We start from the raw sequence: 17,804 nt of genomic DNA on the forward strand, positions 1-17,804 counted from the left end.
CGACATGGTTTATTTCCCATATTAGCCTTGCCCACCTCTTTCAGTGTGCACTGAATGCACCATAGGAATTGGGATACATGTGAAGAAAAAGAATACTATGAATAGTCTGCATTTTCATACCTATTGTCACTAGATATTTCCATTTGTGCTACACTAGTATGCTTATTCAGTCAAGAATTTAGACAATTTGATTTGCTTTTCTTGATAATTCATTATTCATCCAACAAACACAGATGTCCCACTTAATCTCAGCAGACCGTCGTGTTGTTTGATGATGTTCTTGTAATTTCAGGTTTACAAAGCAAGAAGTCCACCATGGAAAGGTGAGAAAGGAAATAGAAATGTAGAGTTATTAGTCAATTTGATCAGTAGCGTAGAGATGGAGAAGGGGGCAGTGGTGGTGGTGGTTCTTGTGGTGATGGCGGCGGCAGCCATATGTCCGCCCCTCATTGGTGGTCTCGTCATGGAACGAACTGGTGATATGAAGACCGCTGAAGATCCATCACCTATGACATGACTAAGGCTTCGGCCTTTCGTGATGTCTCGTTCCATTCATTGGTGAGATTCGAATCCTTAAACCATGGGCCGGCTTTCTTGAGTTTTTCAGTCGATGGATAGATAATTGAAGGGAAAGCTTCTCATACTACGCATACACAAAAAAAACATTGGGTTAAATCGATTGATAACTAAACTGGCTCTGAACGTTGGCAAATTTGAAACCGACCCCAATCAAGTTACAACAACAAAACAAAAAAATTGACCTCAAAATCAGAATTACCATCATCAAACAAATAAATAAAATTATGCAACTCGATAACTATAAAAAATTCTTAAAAAAAACAAATCTTGCTGTACTTTCTGAAGTCAGCTGCACTAGCTAGGGAGGTTATAACAATGGAGCAGAAGTGACAAAAAATGATTTTCTGCTCATCCAACTTGCCCACCCGCAGCTGCAGATGTATAGCAGATTGTTTTTTCTTGCTATAATTACACGAACAACGCAACCAACATCGTATGTCCCAACACGATGAAGATATATCTGAAGCAGAAGCTGATACAACATGCAAGCCTGCAAAGAAAATTGTTCATTAAGATGGTCACAGAAAGTCTAAAAGCATGCCGTGGAATTAAGATGCGCGTAAAATTCACCTAATTAAGTTTTTTAGTTTCATTCCTCAAGAACAAGTGATGAAGTTTTGTAGCTCAAGCCTAGATCATAAGTTAAATGTACTGACTATAGGAAAAGACAAGTTAAAAAGATTATTACCAGAAATGCATTCAACTATACAGATATTTTCAATTTCCTAAACTAGAGAGAATTGTGTGTCACACAATGCTGTAGTCATTTCTGTAGTAAGGCTACAGTTTGAACCTCATTGTGAAATGATTCATATTATAACGAATAATCTCTAGATCATACTTTAAAAAAGAAAAAGACTCAGATATTGGTAAGCCTTTACTTACCAAGAATGCGAAAAAAGGCGAACCCTTCCAACCAAAAGATCCGCAGAGTGCTAGTTCTCAGACACATCCACAGAAGCAGCTATGCATTTTCAAGGGCATAATAAATTTTTGAAACTCGCCGTCTGAGAAGTGGCTCTAACCGGAACGAGGGAATGCTGCTCTGCCACTTTTTCGCTTCATACATCTCGTTCCACGCCTGTACTAATTCGTCAATATTGAATCCCCCTGCGAGCACATCACCAGTCAGACTACATAACAATGCACCACAACATTATTTTTGTTAGATAACTGTCTATATGTTTACCTTCTGTTCCATTGGAACAATGATTCTTTATCATAACAGCAATATCAGTTGGAGCAGCTCCAGCAAGTTCGAACTTTTCTACAGCAACCTCGAGGCATTCATGCCATACGGGAAGTCCTAGTTTGAACTCCATTATTGATCTCTCGTACAGAATCGTGCCCCACAGTATGTGTATCTGAGCCCTGATGTTCGAAGCCTGTTCTGCAGCCTCATCTGCTGACACGTGTTCGAACAAGTTGTTGAGCTTCATATTTTGCAACTGAATCTCGGTTTTGTTAGGCTGGGATGATTCGTTAACTTGCTGTTCCGCCTCCCACATTTGCATTCCCTTTTCCATGTTTTCCTCGGCCCTGTTGTAAAGCTGAAGAACTTCGGACGAAGGCCATGATTCCAGATCAACACCAGTTCCAACAGCAAAATACCAAGAGAGTTTAGCCTGCTCAAACTCTTGCTGCCCGAGAGCTAGAACGGCTTCATAGAAATTTGGTTTGATTTTTAGAGCCTCTTCGTATCTTTTCCCTGCTTTCGCGTACTCCATCTGTGCCCAGTCGTAGGCAGACTTGACCTGCGTGAGCACACGTTCTTTCGAAGCATCTTCTTTCAAATATACTCTCTTTCTCGCTCGGGACATGTGGACATTACCCCAGTTGAACAGCGCTAAGGCTGCCATTTCCTGGAATTTATCCGCAGCACCCGAGAAAAGGTCCTGAGCTTCTTCACTAGTAACTGTCTCTTCCATGGCATCCGAATAGAGCTTCATCCCAACCTGATGGAGATCAAGATAAGTTTCAACATCAAATCCGACATGGTCCTTGAACAACTGAGCAAACTGTATGATCCAATCACTGATACAAGCCGACTCAGTCCTCACTCCCTTCCCATTTTCAGTAACATTTTTCATGTCAAGATTGTCTGTTGATTCATCCCTCCTAAACCCTTTAAGCAATGGATCTTGATCCGGATTAACTTCGACTATGTACAACTTCACAGAGCCATTTATAGTAGAAGCCTCAGCCATCCTCAGTTCTTCTGTCGAAGTGATGGTAACCAAATCGCCTTCTTGATCCCTATACTTCACAAGAACAGCCTTCGAGCTAGGAAAGCGATCAACAATGACCTCTCTCAGTTGCAAAACATCGCAGTTGAGAGGAATCTGAGCCCATCTTATGTCTTCCCCGAACACTAATTTCACCGTTCTTGTAGGCTCATCCACTGCACCATTTGTATATTTATCTTCCTCCACCACCACCAATTTGTCTTCAGTTTTCCTTTCCTCGGTTGGATCATCAGCCTTACTCATCACAACATCAACATCAACTCTCTTTTCACTCACTTTTCTCTTCGTTTTCTTCTCCTTTCTTGTTTTAGTAGCATCCTTACTTCCCCCTACATTGCCATTGGCTTTCTCCTCCTTCGCATTTCCCTCCACATTGCCATCAACTTTCTTCTCCTTCACGCTCTCCTCTACGTTTCCTTTGACATTCTTCTCTCCATTTCCATCGACTATCTTCTCCTCCACATTCTCCTCTGCATTGCCATTGATTCTCTCCACCTTCACATTGGCACTTTTCTTTTTCCTCGCCTTGGTCTGTGCCAAAGGCGCTGGCTCCAAATACTCAGGCAACGGAACCACCAAATCCACAGGAACCTCAAGCTCTCTAGACCCTTGACTCTCAATTGTCATTTCAACCCTCTCCATGATCTCAATCGCCATGAGATTGTTCGGCTCCATCTTCAGCACCGCTCCAACATCTCTACGCGCCAAATCTAGCTTGTTCAGTCCCTCATAACACCTAGCCCTCTTCAACAGCGCCTTGCTGTATCTCGGGGAGACTTCAAGAGCCAGATTGCACTCACGAATCGCCATCGGATACTCACTTATTCCCAACTGCATATAGCACGCGGCCATATTGCTCCTCAGATACGCAACGTCTATGTGATTCCTAGGAAGCAACTTTATCCCTTTCTCATAGCTCAACATAGCACCCTCATAATCCCTTTTCTGAAACAACCTATTGCCCTCTTCCTTCAATTCCTGAGACATCAAAATGAACATGGCTGTGTCCTTATCATAAGCCCTCTGGCTACCCTCACTGCCTTTTCTTTGCTTAGTACTATTTGATTCACCTGATTTCTGCCCACTAGAACTTTTCTTCTTCCCACCATGTTTCCCCATTGCTAAATCCCAATATCAATTCCAAACTACCAAAATCTTGAAATGGAAATAAATGTTTGAACAAAGTTTATTCCCAAAGCCAACTGATTAACTAGCTCCAATCAAGAAAGATTCTAGAATACAGAAATTGAAATCAATCCCCAAATATGTATCAAGACAACCAGAGACAAATCCTCCAAAATCCCACAAATGGAAAAGAAAAAAGTAGCAAGGGGGAAAAAGCAAGAAGCTCTCCCTTAACCAACACGCAATTCAAGATTTGCTTAGAAATGAAGATAAAGGTGCAACCTTTATTCAGCTAGAAACAAGGTTTTATGACAAAAATATGGTGATAGAGAAATATGGTGGTGACAGAGAAAACTTATCTGTAAAAACTCAATCTTTATTGAAACCCCTTCAGAATTTTGTTGGGTTTTTCCTCGAAAATCTATAAAATTGTAGGTTTGTGGATGGGATTATGTGGTTGTAGATCATTGAACTAGGAAAAGCCACATAAAGCAAGGAACAAAGATGGAATTTTTCCAGGTCCCCACGTGAAAAATCCTTCAAAAATTTTTAGGCATGCAACAATTTTTAGTTAATTTAATCGAAAGTGGGATATTAATTTAGTTAATAATTTGACAATATCAATGTTTTTTTAGCTAATTTCCAGACAAAATAGGAAATGGACAACATGTTGTGGGACCAGTTTTCCGTGTATTTCAAGATTGTGGATGACGTCATCTAACCCAACTGTCTTCATTTGACCATGATTTCTTAACTAACTTTCTTTACAACTGTTTTCGTTAGGCAATTTGGAGGGTTAATTAGCCACGTGTTGCCACTCTAATTATCATCATTTAGAACCTCAACTTTTCTTTAAGACTTTAACATAATTTAAGAGTGTATGTAGAGAATCGTGAAGAAGTAAAAGTGCTTGAGTTTGGGTGATTAATGGTTAAGATAATGACGTATTTGTTCATGATGAAGAGGTACGATAAATTTGATGATTGGTTCGATAACAATATTTTATATTGATAGGGACAAAGTTGCATAGTATAACCATTAAATGTGAAATGGACATGATGTACCATTGTGTTTAATGTTGTTGTTTTCGTAATATTTTGCATTGATTGAATGCAAAGAAAAGATATAACTTTTCCAATATTTTTATTTGAAAATTATTACAATAGTCACACGAGTCACACCGTTGTTTGATTTCAACATATAAATACCGGATAAATTTAGATAATAAGGTGGAAAATTGTTCCTTAACAAGTACGAAATCTTACACAATAAGAGGACATAATTTTAAAGGGATAATAATAATTTTATATATTATTTACAAAATTTTAGTTAATGATCAGTATATGTCGTACAGATTCGAAAATGTAATAAAATGACGGTTTTTTAGGTGATGCCATATCGATTCATTAAAATTAAATTTAAAATAGGAAAAGAATAATTAAAAGAAATGAAAGGAAAATTTAAAATACATAGGAGTACTATTTTAATGAGATGACTTCCTTTTGAACATTATTAGAATTTTGTATATGGATGTGATAAATAAGAAAACTTAAAACATCATCAATTTAAGGAGTATTTTATTTTTAAATCTTATGAGATTAATCATAATTACTCAATTATTATTGTTTGGAAGACGAGAAATCCGAGCACTCATCTTATAAAAAATGTCATTATATACTTTTTATTTATTTATTTATGTAAGTCTTTTTTCTTAATACTCAACATGTATATAGTAATTGAGAATAAAAACATTGTTGTGTCACGGAATTCATTTGAGACGTGTAACTCCACACATTGAATTGTCCAAACCACTTCTGAATTGTATTTTGAAGGAGAGTTTCACTTTGAATTTCCATTCTCGTTAAATATTGACACATTACATACTGTTTTTTTTTTCAATTGAACTCTATAATCAAATGATATATCAACAATAGAAAACAAAACATCATCAACATTACTCCAAAAAAAGTAGACGTGTAAAAAGAACTTGAGATAAAAAGTTAAATTAGAGTGCACTTTATCGTCATTCTCATTCGTGAAGAAAGAACTTAAAAATCATGCATTTAATTCAACTGAATCAGGTTTGTGAAATTAAAAAAAAGGAAATATATGAAGAAATATTGAGCATGACATGTGAACAAAAGTTATAAAGTTACATCACTTGCAAGACAACTGTTTTTCACTTTGAAAAACATAATAATTCATCGACAAAGATTAACGTATAGTAGTACTACTACTTTTTTATAATACCGCCAATTTTCTTCTCTTCTTTTCTTGTTTATTCGTTTAATAAATATTCTCTTCTTTATTTTGATTGCTTCTATTCCACTCAAATGAATGTTTATCATTTTGATCCAATGGTTTTATTAATTACTAGCTGTATTAATCAACGACTAAACAAAGTTTGATGTTTGTTATAGCTTGAATGCTTGATAGGTTTGGCTCGTTCCTTGATATATTAAAAGTCAAGTGTTATTTTCTCATTTCTATATGACAACAATTTTGTTTGTGGATGAAGTGAAATAATTATTGGTAAGCTAGTATTTGATGAATTTGATAAAATCATCACAAGATTAATTTATTCGATAAAATTCAAAATCTTCCACAAAAACAACTCAAAATCTAAACAACCTTGATGATGAAGTGAGTGCAAACATGTACTGTATTACTTAATTTACCCCCATATACAAATAAACGAGGAAATTAAATTAAATAAAATTTATCAGAAAGTAGCAGCTGTGAGAATGAAATAAATGTCAAAGAACTTTATACATGAAATGGCTAGAGCTATTTAAGTCACAAATATGGATACACAGTTATTTGGGCATTTGCTGCAGCTGATTGATGTGAAATGGCCATAAAGCAAACACAGGGATAAGACTCTTAAAGTGGCATACCCCAATCAACCCGGTGCATCCAGCGAATCGGTCATGGCTAGTGCAGCAAAACCAGTTTAAAATAATGGCCTCACGTTGCTGGATCCACCACAAGGAAAAATTGTCTTGGAGCCACGTGACCAAAACGTTTTAAGAGCTGCATCGAAAGTTTCATGCTCTTTTACCTGCAATGACAAATAACTATTACGGATCTGGCACAGAATGATAATAAGTACCATACACATTGTTTTCACTAGATTAGAAAGAGAGATATAGGCCAAGACATTGCAGAACTGAATTATTAGAAAATAGCCAATGCCACAGTCATGTTTTATGTATCATAAAAAGAATTTAAAGCAGACATGTCACATGTGCGCTCTCTCTCGTTATCTTGAGAGCCAGTGATACCTAAAGTTTAACACAACCGTTTTCTCTCATTATAGCACAGAGAGAGGTTACAGCATCTATGAAAGCTGATCCACGTTATTATCGTGTTTGCAAGTTGAAAGAGTCTGCCTAGTACCTGAAAGGTGGTTTCTTAGTTAATTAATTGATCTCTTTGCTTTCTGCAAAATATCCTTCAAGACCAAGGATATTCTATGTGACATATGGTGTTCCAGAAACATTTCTTTGACCCGAGCGTAACCCTTCATCCCCATTGTTCTTCTCATTTCTACATTTGTGGCCAGCTGAATGATGTTTTCTGCAAGGGGTGTTACACCCTCTTTGCCAGCTGGGTGAAGCCAACCTGTCGTGCCGTTTACTACAATCTCCATTGTACCTCCAGCTGCAGTACCCTAGAAGAATATGAGATATAAGTTCAGTAATATTCATAAGATAACCCACCCAGTCAACTAAAATTAAGCTGCTGCCCAAAATAGTAATATGACCATGACTATATTATACATGTGATAACTGAACTACGAGAAACTCAATGTGTTGCATGCACAGCCAAAAAACACAAAACAATATTGCAAATCTCACCAGTACAGGCAGCTTAAAGGCCATGGCTTCAATGGTAATCCTCCCAAAACACTCACCACGGGCCTACAATTAAAATATAACAGAAATCAATCTCATCTATACATACAAGTGGATCATATTCCTCAATACTACAGTTCAATTGTTGTTTCAAATTTTGACATAAGAAAATGGCTTTCCATATGTTTTCCATGACGTTTCCTTAGCATTAAGACCACGAGATTCCATTATAACAATCTAATCAAAGATAGATGATACAATGACATTATATTGGATCAAAACACTTGTAACAGAGTAACACATAAAACATAGGTGATTGGTACATGTACTGATTAAAGTACCTGCGAGTTTTGAACAAGAATGTCAATTGAAGCCAAATAAGGTGCAACGTTTAATGTTTTGTTCACGAAGTGAACATTCTCCTGAATTTTCTTGTCAGCAACAAAGTTGCGAAGTTCTGTTTCAAATTTAGTCTGGGCACCCATGTCACTACCCACTACAACCCCATGCATAGGTGGCAGTTTAAGCTTCCTCTCTTTGCTTAGTTGCAGAGCTTCATAGAAACCTTTAAGAAATAGATCCTGACCTTTCCCCCGGGAAACACCTACAGTAACAAAGAAACTCTAGCTCAGAATTTAGTTTTGTGTTTTTTGTTTTGAAATTGAAATAGGGAATGTATTGCTGGATCAAGAGTTTTCAAAGCATAGTATAATAGGAGTTTTAAGTAGAGATTATGTTTCTTTAGGGGTTTTAAGTAGAGATTATAATTCTTTACTTCAACATTTATACAGTTCAGCCCAAAATGTATCATCAGCTATACTTAGTCACGGATAAACTAAGATTTCACTGGTTGAAGAGCATACTGTTGATAATGGCAAACACAAGATCATCTTTTCGTATGCCAAGAGATTCCCTAATATGCTCCCGAAGGACCCTTCTAGCAATACTATCTTCGGCTACTTCCATCAAATCTTTGCTATTCCCCAGGTGCACAACATAGGTCTCAGGCATCTTAATCCTGCACAATTGGGAGGAAAGAATGTATTGATCTCTTAGAAAGGACAAACTGGAAGATAAGCACCTAATGTGATGCATTAAGTGAATTCTTGCGAAATTACAACATTAGAGGATACAGGGGTGAATAATAGTAGAATAGAGAAGACTGCTCAAAAGAATAAGAAAAAAAGTAGAATAGTGAAGTCAGCAAAGACAGGAATCATCAGCTAACTGAATATTGTTTTTCTGAATTCTGTTACAGTTACACAAACAAAATCTCTTGAAATAGCCAAAAAAGAACCCTAAGTGTCTTATAATATTCAAAAGTGGCATACCCTAATCGTTCATGAGTTCGGTTCTTCCAGTAGTCAGCAGTAGTTTGTGAATCAATCATGGCACCTGCAACAAAAGGGAGGTGCTTAACATACTCCAGTTTGAAGTAATGCCCTCGCATCTCATGAATCCACCACAAAACCTTGGGGAGTACACGAGCAACATTTTTTTGGAGCACAGCATCCAGCCACTTGCCAGCTACAGCAGTATTTAAAATAACTAGATCAGCTTTAAGAGCTGCATCGACAGTTTCCTGCCCTTTTGCAGACATGATCTGCATTAGATGCAAAAAATCACTGTTATGATTCAATATTAGTTGAAGAATACTGCTCAATAGGTTGATTCAATATTATGAGCTGCAACATACCTCCACTCCTCTGTCAGTCATTCTTTGCTCCAAACTGAATACCACATCATCTGATTCAGCAGGCTTCTGATTCGTGACCCAGACAACTCGTGTACCAACAGCTCTTAACAGAAAGGCAAGCTCCATTAATAGTAAAGGTCCACCTGACAAAAGTATTTAGGAAAATGATTAAATGAACTTCGATTCCAGTCTCTTACAGATTTATTTCCAAAAGATTGGATTTGTCTACGCAATCAGTGTCAAGCTACGCATTTTCAAATATAACACATTTTTCAGGAAAAAAAATTTGCTGAAAGCTATGAACATGAGAATTTAGCCAAACACTTACATACAAACTAGACTTTTCTAAATCACAATCTCAACTAAAAGGGAATACCGTGAATGATTAAACCCCGCCCACATCACATCATCCTTAAAAGTCTTGCATTTCTCATGAGAGTAGTCATAATTCGTAATCTTAGTATTGATCAATTGCGCATTTCACTCCATCAACAAGATTCCGGAGAAAATATCAATTACAGTAAAATTATAAGTACCTGAGAGCGAGAGCTCATGCGAGACCATGAGCACAAACTTCGATTTCATAAAATCGAGAGGGTTTTCTTCTTTCGCGGCAGAGGTGCCGCCGGAGTAGATTGACTGAACCGGAGCATTGAAATTGTGGCGGTCAGGGTACTCTGCGGAGTTGCAGGAATTGAATGAGGCTCCGATAAAAAACGCGACGGCGGTGGAGAGAGCGATGCATAATAGTATCATCAAGGACCACCGCTTTTGGAGTGGGACGAACGACGCCACCGCCGAATGCTTGGCCATTGTATTGAATATGTACAATCGGAGTGATCAAGTATCAAATTAAGCACCTAATTGATGCATTAGGGCTCCAATTTTGGGAATTTGAGGGGATCTGAAGAAGGCTCGTTTACTGGCTCACTGTATACTGCTTGGATCTAAGCTTCACTGTGGTCTCCGACTACTTCTTGGCTTAGACTAAAATAAATAAATAAAATTTCAAACATTGATTAGAATGCTTATATATATACTAATAGATTGGGAATGAATATAGTAGTAGGGGAGTGATCAATTGCTAACTCATTATTTAATTGCTAACTACAACTAATTTAAGGCCATAGGATTTTAGAAAACGTGTGGTCTACAATTTGCCATTTGTAATTTTCGTTTTTATTAATAAAATAAAAAAAGATAAAAAAAAGACATCAAATTAGGGTTTTGCATAAAAATGTCAATATAGTGTTTCGAAAATATCAATCAATGCTTTGAGAATATCAACACAATGCTTTAAGAATGTTAACTCATTGCTTATATTGACATTCTACATGTATTATATTGACATATTTTATATAGTATGTTGACATTCCTGCTTGTACGAAAAAATTAAAAAATTTTGAAATTTTTTTCAAATTTTGACGTCGGAACATATGCATGTATGATATCGTTGGAATCCTTATGAAATTATCTTTAATTTGATATATGTTATATGAATTTAAAGTTTTGGGATTTCTTTTAAAAGTTAGTTATAACTAAACATGTAGTTAATTGACATTAATACCCCTATTGATATTTATTGGAATTAATCATATGGCTTTATTGACGTTTTTCGTTGATCGTATTGACATTTAGGGATTAATGATCTAAGCCCTTAATTTGAATATCTAATGGCTATTATTTAGTTGTAGTTAGCAATTAAGTTATGAGTTAGCAATATAACACTCCCCTAGTAGTGGGTACCAATAAATGTTGTTCTTGAAATTTAATTTTTGGTAACTAAGTATTAAGATAAAAGTGAAGGCAAATTCTCAAGCTACTTAATTTTTTATTTTGCCATCTTGTTAATTTTCAATTGCCGAGACGTTTCTCCTTCAACTACTACTCTCGGAGATTCGATACACTAGGTATGAGTGTTAGTGTAAATGAGTTAAATCTCAAAATAAATATTTAGCCTAAAAAAAGCTTAGCTCGTTCAACTTTGGAAGAAACAAGAGATTAAAATAATACTTTCTCCATCCTTGAAAGTTTGTCTCATTTTTCTATTTCCGTTGGTCCCATAAAATTCGTCTCATTTCTCTTTTTATCATTTTTTTATAGAGGATCTTATATTTCATTAACTCATTCCTACTCATATTTTATTATAAAATCTATCAATATATAAAGAGATGGTTTTTTGGAATGTCATGTGGCATAGTTTTTGGCGGGAAAATGAGTGTCATGCATTGTACCGCCACAATTCGGGTGTATATATGAATGCATATGTATTATCGAGAAAGGATCGCGTCTTTCCAAGAAATTTTGCAGAGTGACTTTCTAAGAATTATTTTGCAGAGTGGCGTATGTATTATCAAGAAAGGCTTGTTAATATATAAAAGTATGACTCACATTCTACTAACTTTTTCAATCCACTTTTTATTACATTTCTTAAGACCTATGCCAGGTCAAAGTGGGATAATATTTAGGGGACGGAGGGAGTAGTAGGCTTTAATTGAAATGACTGACTTAGTTTACCAGCATAACCAACCAACATCAGAGAGATGTCATTTATCAATTCGAAAAACCTAAGGTAGACTAGGATAATAACAGAATTAACTGTACAAAAGGAAATAAATCAAGGCGATAAACTGTGGAAGATGGCTCTTTCTAGCATTCTCTGCAGAGCTGATCAGTGCTAAATACTCATTAAATGGCTTCACCTTCTTTTGTGACTTCAATATCATAGTCTGCGTAAGCGTCTGCAGCTCCCAACTCCCTAGTCAGCTCATCCTCCATCTCTACGTCCCGCTCTTCCATGGGCTCGGTTTGACTCAGATGACCCTCCAACTTTGTGGCCTGCACCTACGCTAACTTTGCCGCCCCTTTCTTCAGTAGTTGATACTCCAACTTGGTGGTCTGCTCCTACGCCACCTACGAAGAGCTGCTTCCACTGATAACAGCAGGAGAATTTGTAAATAAATAAGCATGGGAATACTATTAGAGCAACTTGCAAATAAATGAGAAAGAAGAACAATAGACAAACAATATCGATAAAACTTCTGCAGTTTAGGTATACTGATGTCTGTCGAAACCCATTGCTAGAAGATTGTCAGTGGATTTTTTTTTGTTGCTTCATGCAATCTTTTCCTTTTCCTTGATATAATTTCATTCTACAATTCAAGCAGCAGAATGGTTGGAATCTGGGATAAAAAAGAATTAAAATGATGTTGACATGCAATCTCACCTGTAAGGAAGCATTAGTTTCAGGTTTGGTAATAACCAGGTATATTTATTTTCTCGAGCAGATAATGGGACATAAAATGTCGAATGCAAGCATTTCAGGAGCCCATGGAGCTCAGCAAGGTGGAGATTGAGGAGAGTCAAAAAATGGTGGAATACTTCGAATGCCAAATCCAGAAGGAATGATGTGAAGGAGCATGACAGAAATTGTATACATAGTTCTCAGGGAATATACTGGAAGACTGTACTTGTTGCATGGATTATAACTCCAAATACAATATTACTATTCGGGGCTGATACATCAGGTGATCAGGTTGAACTTGCTGTTGCATCAATCCAAAGTTCCTGATAAAAAAATCATCATCACCAAAGCCATGTTGATGTTGTATTTGATTTCTACCAACAACTGTATACTGAAGGGATAGAAAGAAATAACTAAAAAATACCAGTTTGCTAAGGGAATTTATTCCAACTTTCTTGCCCGACCAATTCCCAGAATCACCAGGTTACATTCAATCTTAAATTTACTTTACGTTAACTATAAGTCTATACTTATCATAATTGATAACTCTAACCAAATGTAGCATGACTCATAACTCCCAATAAAACAATACTATATGTGGCTGATATATCAGGCTAAACATGCTGTTTATGCTGTATATTGAACTTCTTCTACTACTACCTATTTATACAGTTTCTGCTGAAGGAAGGGAAAGAAATAGCAGAAATAAGAGCAAAAAACGAAGATGAAGAATAGCAATTTGCTAAGGGAATAGCAATTCACACATGAAAAATAGCAATTTCATAAGGAATTCATTCTAACATTCCTACTAAAAGAAATTCCATGATTCTCCTAGCTAGCTAGCAAGAATCAGCACAAAAAGCAGCAAAATAAGGCAACATGTTCCAAACTCCAAAAGACTGCCTTGTTTAGAATTAATGACTCTATAGTGTTAGGACAGTAAGGGGTAATATAGATCTGGAGTCAACATACATTGCTTTAATACTGCAATATGCTCTTCTCGTAGTCTTACAGCAAGGGAAAATTATCTTACCCTGCATCCCCCGTTCCTGAAAACACAAGGAAGCAGAACTATAATATATTCTGCAAAACTAGATTGGTTTAAAGATACAAACCGAAGCAGACAAGTGATACCTCACTAAATCTCAGCAATCATGTCATCTGCACTGTCAGTCGTTTCATGAACCAAATTATTTTGGATCTGCAAATTGAATAACAGCTCTAACAAGTATGTTCCACGTAATTATAGTTGGAACAATTTTGTTAGCCAAAGCATTGTGTAAGAACAAAATGGCATCTGATACTCTACAGCAAGAAGAAAGACCTTTAAGTGCAATGTTATAAGAAATGACATCTGGCTGTAGACCATTTCTTAAGATGCGAGCCCAGATTACAGTAGCGTTTCTTAGGTCACCCTCTTTATAAAAACCTTCCATAAGAGTATTGTGGGTAACAAGGTTTGGTGCACAATTGAAATGACCCATGTCCAAGTATAATGACAGAGCAAGTTGAGTTTTGCCGGCAGCACAGAGGCCGTGAATCAAAATATTGTGCATCTGTACATCAGGTTTAAGACCTTTGCTAATACCTTGGTTCCATAGATTAAGAGCCATGTCTTCCTTATGTCTTAAACAGAGACCTTTTATCAATATGCTAATAGTGATAACACCTGGCTGCCATCCAGCCTCCAGCATTTCTTTCACAAGGTCATACGCTTCACCAAACCTTTCAGCCTTGCACATCCCATTTATAAGAGTATTGTAGGTAACAACAGTGGGGGAACAATGTGCCTTTCCCATCTCATGGTACAACCTAATTGCATCCTCAATCTTAGAAGTACCTACAAGACCATTGATCAGAGCATTGTAAACATGAGCATTCGGCACAAGGCCAGTTTTAACCATGTCATTCAGCACAGAAGCTGCTTCATCAATTTTTCCTTCTTTACATAACCTGTTGATCATTGCTGAATAAGCAAAGCAATCTAGAGCATCTCCTTTCCCCTCAGCAGTCTTCAATGCATGTAAACCATAGCTGCTGTATCCATTGTCACACAGCCCATGGACTAAAATACCATGAGTTGTGGAATCAGCAGCAACACCACTCTCCTGCATGAGCTCCCATACAGAGGATGCTTTGCCTATGTCACCATGATCAAATAGCCCTTTCATCAATATATTAAAACTAGCAACACTTCGCGTACCCTCCTTCCCCATCAACTCCCACAACCTCAAACAGTCATCAACTCTCCCAGCCTTCAAATAGCCGTTCAGCATTGCATTATATACAATAGAATCGGGTGATATCTTACTCTCAGCCATCTCTTTATAAACCCTCTCAGCCCCATCAATATCCCCAGTTTCACACATCCCATGAATCAAAGCACTGTACGTGTATAAATCCATTTTCCGTTCATTCTGTCTCATCCTTTTCCACAGCTCCACGCCCTCTCCGAACCTCCCACACTTACACAAACCACTGATCACGACATTGTATGTAACAACACTTGGATAAACCAATGAATCCTTACTTAATCTCTCCCAAATCCCTTTATAGGACTTTAGTCTCACAATTAGGGCATCCACGATGGATGCCCTAGTGGAAGCCCTAGTGAGAGTCCTAGTGGTTGCCACGTCAGCATGTTTTATCTTTCTGCAATGGTGGAGCCCTAGTGCATGCCCTATCTCTTATCCACTTTTCATTTCAATTTTAAATCATTATTTTTTTTAATTTGTTTTTAATTACTATAAATTATCAAAATATATTATTTCAAACACCACAAATGCAAAAAAAAAAAAAAAAAAACTACATTACTTAATAGAAAAGTGGAACTACATCATACTTAGATTAAAAAAAAACTACATTAAAACTAAAATACTAAAAAAAAAAAAAAACCAAACTAGCCATCTAAATTCAACCTCTGCGCCAAATTCTTGATCATATTCTTAGTCCTCTGTCGGGCTTCCGGATCGGTTTCTTCACGAAGGCTGTTTTGGGCGTCAAGTATAAACCTATACTCAACCACCTCGCGATAACCTCCGAACTCCTCGATCGCCTTGTGCCGCCGCCTCCTCCTCCAAACATCGGCATATCGTCGTCGACATTATTCGGGCTCGGGTATTGACTCGGATCCATTGTTGGAAGTGTGGATATTGAGAGAATATAGAAGAGAAAGTGAAAGGTTTGGTGTGTGAAAAGTGAAGAAAATGGAGTATTTATAGTGGTTTAAATTAGGGTTAAATAATTAAAAAAAAAAAAAGGCTCGGGCTCGGGCTCGGGCGCGGCTCTGCAATGGGCGCCCGAGCTCACGCCCGATCGGTCGGGCTCGGGATCGGGCGCGACCGAACTATCGGTCGCGCTCGGGCTCGACCGACTGCTGCAATGGATGCCCGACCGCGCCCGAGCCCGATCTCGGCCGATCGGGCGCGCGATCGGGCATCCATTGTGGATGCTCTTATAATTGTTCCTTCAAAATTTGTAATCGGTAATCTATTTCACTAGTACTACTATTAATTTTTTTTAATATACAGTCAAAGGGTAATCTTCCAATGTTTATAGCATCCTAATCTAAAATTGAGATCAAATCTACACCATTAAATTTTAAAATAAATAGATGAGATTAAATCTTACGAATCTCAATAAATAGTAAACAAAATATCAATAAAAGGATAAGATCGTCGTTCTGTTATCATATCATAATTTTTGTATTTTTTTAATTTATATCAACATAGTGTATAACAAATATCAACACAATGACATGAATATCTCAATATAAGTACATGAAAATATCAACACATATTTATTGAGATTTTTACATGGTTTTATTGAGATTTTATATGCATTATATTGAAATTTTTTGATGTATTTGTTGATAAAAATCTGTTATCAACATTTACGAAAACTGAAAAAAAATATATCAAATTTCATCATCTGAACGTCGTCGGTACATATGCAATTGAGATCTCGTTAAAATCCATATAAAATTACCTTTAATTTGATATATTTTTTGTGAAAAAATAATTTAAATCGAGAGAGTTACGTAAATTTAAAGTTTTAGGATAATTTTAATAAGAGGAATTAATATTAATACCCTTTAGTTTTAATTAATAATTATTTAAATTTAAAATATAGTTTAATTGGCATTATATCTACCACTAATCTAATAGTTAAGAATTAGTCTTGATTTTAAATAAATAATTAGTTAGCAATTGATCCTCTCCCTAGAATGAAATATAATAAATATGTGATTATTATCGCGATTAATGATTTATACTACTACTAGTTATTAAGTATTGACACATATGTCTGAATAGATTGATTGTAGGTATTTAATTTTACAAGTTATTTAATTACCATCATTTTTTATTTCATCTTAAAAAGGGACATCATCTAAAAAGTATAATTAATGATAAAAATATTTAATTAATAAATCTTTATTTAAAATCCAAAAAACTACATTACAAATTTCTAAAATTAAAAATTACATAACAAAAATCCTAAAATAAAAAATCATAAAAATTACTCTTCTGGCAGCATCGACATGTTCAAACGAGACATGAGCAACTCAACTGTTTGGTAATGCGTTACTCGTTGTGGCCGCGTGTGGGCCTAACGGCAAACAACATTTCCATTAAAACAATTGTGGGAGTTTGGGGGGTCGTTTGGTTTAGTCTGTCTCGTCCCCTGTATCTAACCATACTTGAACTGATAATGCAAATGAATATTTTTATAGAAAAAAATGAGTGAAATTATTTTTTAGGTGTGAAAAAGATTATGTAATGAATGAAGTATTTGTAGAATTATTGATGATTATGGAATGAATTGGAGGATAAAAAAAATGCAAAAAATGGGCAATTAAATAGTAAAATACTTAGAGGAGTGAGATAAATTTATTAGATTTATTTTTGCGTTAAAAAATCAAATTTAAATGGTCAGAGAGTGCCACGTCGTCTGGCTAGATGGGGCTCAACCCTTCGTCAAGAGACGCCATTCCCGCCGTCTCAGTGGGATGGGACACCTGCAATGACGACCCTTAACCATCCTGTTTCGATGGGAGG

The 17,804-nt window shown here is 36.4% G+C and overlaps 3 protein-coding genes and 1 pseudogene across 3 annotated transcripts; 1 reads left to right on the plus strand and 3 right to left on the minus strand.

The window, feature by feature from the left end:
* The window catches only part of LOC125193661, a 4,707-nt pseudogene extending 4,190 nt beyond the window's left edge, over positions 1–517 (plus strand).
* Positions 518–747: 230 nt separating this feature from the next.
* On the minus strand, positions 748–4,414 carry LOC125193859 (protein PHOX1-like). The gene is made up of 3 exons (XM_048091784.1): positions 1,769–4,414; positions 1,465–1,689; positions 748–1,069 (listed from the first exon to the last, which is right to left on the minus strand). The coding sequence occupies exons 1-2, from the start codon at positions 3,942–3,944 to the stop codon at positions 1,544–1,546; spliced, it is 2,322 nt and encodes a 773-aa protein (XP_047947741.1). The 5' UTR covers positions 3,945–4,414; the 3' UTR covers positions 748–1,069; positions 1,465–1,543.
* Positions 4,415–6,635: 2,221 nt separating this feature from the next.
* Positions 6,636–10,483, minus strand: LOC125192068. The gene is made up of 8 exons (XM_048089522.1): positions 10,040–10,483; positions 9,504–9,646; positions 9,139–9,410; positions 8,671–8,825; positions 8,149–8,411; positions 7,811–7,873; positions 7,350–7,623; positions 6,636–7,011 (listed from the first exon to the last, which is right to left on the minus strand). Exons 1-7 carry the CDS (start codon positions 10,314–10,316, stop codon positions 7,369–7,371), a joined length of 1,428 nt encoding a protein of 475 aa, XP_047945479.1. The 5' UTR covers positions 10,317–10,483; the 3' UTR covers positions 6,636–7,011; positions 7,350–7,368.
* Positions 10,484–11,901: 1,418 nt separating this feature from the next.
* LOC125193663 (pentatricopeptide repeat-containing protein At3g09060-like) lies at positions 11,902–15,882 on the minus strand. The gene is made up of 6 exons (XM_048091504.1): positions 15,773–15,882; positions 14,072–15,366; positions 13,882–13,948; positions 13,720–13,796; positions 12,730–13,070; positions 11,902–12,655 (listed from the first exon to the last, which is right to left on the minus strand). Exons 1-3 carry the CDS (start codon positions 15,880–15,882, stop codon positions 13,938–13,940), a joined length of 1,416 nt encoding a protein of 471 aa, XP_047947461.1. The 3' UTR covers positions 11,902–12,655; positions 12,730–13,070; positions 13,720–13,796; positions 13,882–13,937.
* Between the last annotated feature and the right edge of the window lie 1,922 nt (positions 15,883–17,804).

This window comes from Salvia hispanica, chromosome 6 (assembly GCF_023119035.1).
Source record: "Salvia hispanica cultivar TCC Black 2014 chromosome 6, UniMelb_Shisp_WGS_1.0, whole genome shotgun sequence".
NCBI classification, from domain to species: Eukaryota; Viridiplantae; Streptophyta; class Magnoliopsida; order Lamiales; family Lamiaceae; genus Salvia; species Salvia hispanica.